This window comes from Cajanus cajan, chromosome 1, assembly GCF_000230855.2.
Source record: "Cajanus cajan strain Asha chromosome 1, NIPB_CcT2T_4, whole genome shotgun sequence".
In the NCBI taxonomy this organism is placed as follows: Eukaryota; Viridiplantae; Streptophyta; class Magnoliopsida; order Fabales; family Fabaceae; genus Cajanus; species Cajanus cajan.
The window spans coordinates 15740758-15747813 of record NC_138517.1 but is presented as its reverse complement, the minus strand read 5'-3'; the positions used below and the strand labels follow the sequence as shown (position 1 = coordinate 15747813).

The window sequence follows — 7056 nt, the reverse complement described above, 5'->3', positions numbered from 1 at the left end:
AGTTCAATTCCCTCAAGAAAAATGGCATTTGTTTAAAAAAGTGAGAATTTGCTATGGAACATTGTTGGGAAAAATGCTCCTTCAAGTAATTATATTGTTTATCAAAAGCTAAAAGTTCATTAATTTTAAACTACTCAATTTTAATGATGAAAATTTTGACGTAGTTCAATAATGTGACCTCTTATAAATATCTGTACTTAACAGTTAACACCACTTAGAAAAGAATTTCTCAATTCTGTTCTCTAGTAATGTATAGTTGAAGCACTAAGCAGTAAGCAAAACCATGTTGCGATGAGATCATAATTCAACTTCCCTTTCTTCAATTCCTTATCCTCTTAATTTGTAATCCATGCAACAAAGAGTGTGTATGGACTAATTACCATAGTAAAATAAAATATTTTGTTATGTACAAATCTTTGATCCAAGTTTTGAGGACCTTGATTTTCCTTGAAAATAGTTTCAGATTTAAATGTTGTGAATGAAAAAAAAGAATGACAGAGAAAGACTTTTTCCTCCTTAAATGAGTTTACTCAATTTGTTGTGTGATTTTTTCGACTTACTCAAAGACAAAGAATCAAAATTGTGTTATCAAAGAATGTGAAGAAAGAAGTTTCCACACACTTGAAGTAACAAGTTAGTATAGGAAAGTGGATTTTTTCAATTATATCAAAAAATCAACCAAAGTAGTTAATGTGAGTTTTTAGTAGTTTTTGACAGTTGCACATGAGTTTTTTTTTTTTTTTTTTCGTTCATGGAATATCCACCGCCGATAGCGGTGACTAATCTTCTCGCTACGTTGGAGGCACTTCAAAAGGTGGGATGGCTGGCCCCAAGATTTAACGCGGCTGCATACACAAGACAAGATTCAAATCCCTGACCTTGCTTAAGCGTGGATAACCCCTTACCGCTGAACCACACGCTAAACGTATGATCTATAATCATTAGCCAATAACGTTTTTGTTTAAATATTAAAAAAAAAAAGGAGTATTGTTGGGGTCATAAAATATTTTACACAAACTCTATATAAACCAATTTACCTACTGTCATTAATTACTTCCAGTTTTGAGAATTATGTGTATGCTTTCTATTCCACTTTTTTCTTCTTATCATTATAGTTATACTTTTTACTTCTTTTAGTTCTTATTTTTATTTTTAGTAATGATCTCTTCGGTTGAAATATGTGTTGATAAATTTATCACCATTGAATTTGATATAATTGAACACATTTATACAATAATGTTAAATTATTTATAGAAATCACAATTCATCAATGAAACAAACAGTTTGAAAAAGTATATTTGAGTTAAAAATCAATACCGTTTTATTTTAAATAAAAAGAACCCATTTAAGGAAATTCACTGATAACACAATTAAACTTGGACCATTTAGGAACTATGATGCCTTTTATATATAGAGTTAATCACCTATATACTGCCAGTGTAAAAAATTTTATATTGACAATCAATCAGATATATTAATAATGCCTTTTTTTATTTTATTTTAATTACCAGATCTGATTGATTACCAGTGTAAAAAAACTTTACACTGATAGTGTATAAGTGATTAACTCTTATATATATATATATACATGTTTGACTTCATTTTCATAAAATATATATTATTCTAGTCGAAAGAAACACAATTCAATTATAAGATTGATACCTGATAAGCCGCATATTAACTCTAATCTTGTAGTATAAATTGAAATACTTATCTTAATTTCCTTTAATTTGAACCATTGATTTGATCCAAATTTATCTTAAAAACATTGAGGTTTTCACTAGGCAAATAATTTATTGCTCTAAGAAGCAGGGGGGAGCATAGAGAAGCGCGTCTCAATAGACAACTACAAGTGGATCACAAGTTTTTGTTTGATAGTGAAGCTGAGAAAGAAGTGTAGGACAAACTACTATTGCCCCCACATTGGGAAAATCCGCAGGATTGGGCACAGTTTATTAGCCTTTTTGAATGAAAGCTCTGAAATACATACAGAGAATAACCTATTAAACGATGGAAAAAGCAAAATGGTGGAATCCAACCTTTCCTGGGCATCCCTATTTTGTTCATGTAGTGGTCCTACTTGATTAGGAATCTTATTTTTAAGAGGTTGGACCTATGATTGCGGTAATAGTAATTCATGTAGCCATTTGTGAGTGTGTGTGTGTGTGTAAATTCTTCTATGCATCGTTCCAACCTTATCTGAAAGGATCCATTTCTTTCTTTAAATTAGTGGAGTGAGAAGAATTTGGGCAGGGCCAAAAATCTTGAACTGAATAAGTATTCTTTGACCATTATACAGTTTACATGGTAAATGATCTTCTGTTGAGAAAAAAAAAAGGAATGAGAAATGACATAATAGCACGTGAAATGTAGATGTAGCCTCAAAGTGTATATTCCTGAATCCTGACAGATATTCTTAGAGTCTGATCCGAGGCACCTGCAGCATCTCTTAGCAACTAACTTGAGCTATGAGCTATATATAACTGATCCGCAGAACACAAGAATGGAGTATATTTTTATGATTTTCTCTGATAAGGAGCTTAAGAGAACAATTACATTTACTATATTAGATATGGAAAAAAATGAATTACATTTAAAAGAAAAATCTACAGAGACATCAAATATGAATTACCTCAATGCCACGTTAACATATTAATTAATGAGTAACAATACACTTGTGACAATTTATACAACATTTTTTTTTTATCAATCTTTCCCTCTGACATTATTTATTGCATTTTAAATTTCAATCTCTTTCCTCTTTTTTTCTCTATTCGTTATATAAATTATTGTACATTTATCATTCGCATAATTAATATGATATGCAGGTTGGGGGAAATCCTATTGAATGGAAGTATAGACTTTATTCTCCACTATTGAAGCTTCTATTTGATCAAGCTTCTATTTCTCATTATTTATGGCAGGTATCAGCTCAAAAAATGCACGTAATGCAGGTCAGGCCAATGATTTCTTTTAAACCATGTTCAGATCATCAATCAAACTTGGGTCTTGGCATTGTATAGACTTTGTTGATCATCCTCCAATGCACTGATTATTGGGAACTTGGAAGTCTTTTTCTCACTTAAATTGCTTATCACAGTCTCTTAACACAAATGTTGTACGCATTTAAACTCAAAAGGAACACCTGTTGGTAAGAGTTTATCTAAAGCAATAGTTCTATGATCTGGCAAATCCTCTATGGCACAAAATTATACCTTTAGATTTTTAGGTAATAAATAAATTTGCCAATATTTAGCCTATCTTGTACAATATCCATCTTTGCTGCTCATGGAAAATCTCAAGGGAAACTATTACGGTATTACATATGGTTGTATGAAATTAGATCGTTATTCGTGGAAGCTGTCAAGTCATTCATGGGACAAGATTGCCTACCTATCCCATCTTATATCTCACAATGCTGAAAGCTATGGATGAAGAGCATGGTGCATTTGATTTTCCCAAATGAATTCATATCAGGCCAAAATAAGTAAATAACAATTTTTAAAACAATTATGACAACTATTTTACTTCATGTTACATCATTAAGATCAACTTCATCTTTCAACTAAAGCAGAAACGGAAGAAATAAAAATTAATGATAGAAGGGAAGGGAACTTGCAAACATTGCAACGTATATAGTTATACCAATTCAACTCTTGATAAATACAGATCACAGCTACATAACATAATTGGACAAGATTATACTATGGTAGATACTTTGCATCTCTACAATGTCAGACATCATGAAAATAAAGATTATCCAAACATCCGTAAGAAACTATAAACTAGCCTTGCCTATCACTCCCTTCAATGTGTAAATGTTAATATTGGTTTTGTGCAATTTTTTTTAACAAAAGAAAAACTATAAAGAAAATAGTTATGAAAGCACAGGTGCAGCTTGAAACCATTATTTCCATGTAAACCTTTTTATACGTCAGCAAGAGTTGCCTCTATTTGCAGGATGGTTCTATCTCTATCTTCCTTCTGTGTTCATTAGTTGAGAAAAAACTTCGGTAGCACTCATGTCTGAATAACCATTATCATTATCTCCCTCTCTTCTTATGTTGCTAGAAGGACTCTCAGGAATTATTGTAGTTGTCATATTCACTGTTTCCAGAGCACCACTATCATCATATGACTCTCCTTCTTGTTCACTTTCTTGGAGCTGAAGTGCATATTCCAAATTCCACAATACAGAACCTATAGTTGGCCTATCAACACCATATTCAGCCAAACATTTCTCTGCTGTTTCACCAAATTTATTCAATGAGCTTTGCTTTATCTTCCCAACAAGACAAGGATCAATAATATGCTCCAGCATGCCCTTTTTCTGCCACTCGAGCGCCCATTCAGCTAAGTTTACCTGCTCCCTATCAAGTTGTGGATCAACAGCAGGTCTTGCACAAAGAACCTCAAAAAGCACAACCCCAAATGAGTAAACATCTGACTTATCTGTAAGCTGCTGCCTTCGGAAATACTCAGGATCAAGATAACCAAAACTACCTTTCACCCCAGTACTCACATGTGTTTCATTGATGCAAGGTCCAGATCTTGAAAGACCAAAATCAGCAACCTTGGCCACATAGTTCTCGTCAAGCAAAATATTAGTAGATTTGATGTCACGGTGGATGATTCCTTGCGCGAAACCGGTGTGCAGATAGTGGAGACCTCTAGCAGCACCAATGCATATCTCGAGACGCTGCTTCCAAGACAAAGGCTCATGTCTTGCTGAGCCATATAGATGCTTCTTGAGTGGACCTTTCTCCACATACTCATAGACAAGTATCATTTCTGAATTTTCTTCGCAATATCCAACTAGCGAAACAAGATGGCGATGGCGAATTTTGGACAAGATTGTTATCTCAGTCTGGAATTCTGGAAGGCCTTGTCTGGATCCAGGCATGCCTCTCTTGACTGCAACCTTCACATTGTCTTTGAGCACCCCTCTGTAAACTATACCAAACCCTCCAGTACCTATAATTAGACTTCTATCAAAATTATTTGTGGCTGATTGTATATCAGCAAAAGGGATTCTCAAGCCACAATAGCCATAAGAGCCAGGAGAGTTCAAAGCTGTCTTCTCAGATAATCTACTAAGTGAACTCCCTCCAAAAACTCGCAAAGGCGTCCATCCTACACTTTCCACTGCCCTTGGTTTTGATTTCTTCTTCTTCTTCTTCCTACATTTGAGAGCAAGTAGAAAAGCAGCTATAACTAAAAGCAAAACAACAATTCCTCCAACAATTGAACACACCAACACCACCCACAACCTCTTCTTCCTATGAGCAACATGCGAGTCCACAACATTGACCACTTTCATTATCTCTGCTCCATTCAATATGGCATTTATCCTCATAGAATTGCTCAGTGCAGAAGGGCCAACACTTACTCGAATAACACCCGAATCATCAGAATCTGCCACAAAATCCACGTAGACTGGAAATGCAAGCACATGGAATGCAAAAGATGACAAATCAAGATCCTTGTATGCAGAATATCCATTGATGTACACATCAAAGTAGAGCAAATTAAGGGCAGTACTAACAATATCACAGAAATGCAACCGAACCAAGTGTCGAACACCACCCGGAGCCACTGGAAAATCCCAGGTTATGTTGAATTGTGAAGCTATAATGGAGTGATCCTTGTTCATTTCCTGAGCAGTCATATAAACATTATCAGGTGCGATCTCTCGACTCGCACCTCCCTTCTGGTAATTTGGTGTGTGAGAGCTCACCACAGGCTTAGCAGCATCCTTAAAAACAAGAAATTCCTCATCAGGAATCCAAGTCCTCCAAAGGGAGTCATTAAAAGGAGTTACTTTCGCACCCCCAACATTGATTCTATGGATAGTTTCCAAAACCTTAGATGAAAGGTTCTTGTACTCCATCACACCAAAAGGGCCAACCAACTTAGCTCCATAATCTATAACAAAATCATCAGGAGCAGTAAACACCTCCATAGCATTGACAAAGCCAAAACCTAAATTACCTTCTGGTCTAAACACAATTTCTAGCAAATTTGACTCTACCTTCAAAATAAACTCCTTAAGCAGTGCACCATTACCTGGCTTGAAATTTCTCAGCAACAAATTGCCATCAACCAAGACACTGAAGATGGCAGATTTTAGATCAAACCTTTGAGCCTTAAAGGGTGAGAAATGAAAACGAACAAAGTGGGTACCATTCTTCATCAGGTTGAACCTGTAGCTTCCTGTGCTGCGGAAAACTCTTGCAGTGTGGTACAAAGTAGGCAAATCTGGATGAGGGTTTTGGTTGGTGAGGGAAATGGATTTGTCAGCAGAGAGAAAGGTTAAGCCTTGGTTGGTGGAATCACTCATGAAGATGCGGTTGAAGAGAGAAACATTGTTCTGTGACCCACAGTTGAGAAGGTAGTTATCTATGGGAATGAAAGAGGAAGAACAAGGGATCAAAAGGAGAAGAATGAAATGTATAATTAGCTTCTGAGACTCCATGGAAGAAGGAATTTATGATCTTTGTCTATTGAGGAGTTTGAAGCTCACATGGAAGAAATAGAAGCTGTGAAAGATTTTGCAGTGAAGACTTATAAAGAAAGAAGAGAGGCAATAAATGTACATGAATTTTGGTCACTCATCAAGTCAAAGGGGTTGCCACTACTTTCATTTTGTTGTTGGTTATCTTTAAAAAGCAACATTTTTGGATGCTTCACACAAAAATGTGTCATGCTGCTTGAACTAACAGTACTAGATTCAGTTTGGTTCGGTTTCTGCTCCTTAGATTCAGTGGTCCTTTGTGTAGTATAAGAGAAACAAAGAAATGGTCACGTAGTTTATTTGCAAATAAAAATACTGTTTTATCTCCAAAAAACAAATACTGAGTTCATATGCTTTTGCCAAACTAAAATGCAGCTTTTAATTTGCTTGCTTGAAGTACATTTTTTTTTTTTCATTTTTACATACATGATATTTATACTAACATTAATTAATATAAATAATAGCGATTTGTGTATCTTAATTAAAATATTTAAAATTTAAATATTAATTTTAAATATAAAATAAATTATATTAAGAAGAGA

General features: G+C 34.6%; 1 protein-coding gene across 1 annotated transcript; it reads right to left on the bottom strand.

The window, feature by feature from the left end:
• Positions 1 to 3615: 3615 nt before the first annotated feature.
• LOC109804496 (putative receptor-like protein kinase At5g24010) lies at positions 3616 to 6852 on the bottom strand. Its single transcript, XM_020366332.3, has 2 exons — positions 6067 to 6852; positions 3616 to 5925 (listed from the first exon to the last, which is right to left on the bottom strand). Exons 1-2 carry the CDS (start codon positions 6473 to 6475, stop codon positions 3974 to 3976), a joined length of 2361 nt encoding a protein of 786 aa, XP_020221921.1. The 5' UTR covers positions 6476 to 6852; the 3' UTR covers positions 3616 to 3973.
• Positions 6853 to 7056: the final 204 nt, after the last annotated feature.

Excerpts from the sequence above, each read along its gene's own strand:
- LOC109804496 (XM_020366332.3), bottom strand. The coding sequence starts at position 6,475 with ATGGAGTCTCAGAAGCTAATTATACATTTCATTCTTCTCCTTTTGATC. Across the intron at positions 5,926-6,066 it reads GCTGAGAAATTTCAAGCCAG|ATTATGGAGCTAAGTTGGTT; the intron begins GTAATGGTGCAC and ends ATTTTGTTATAG.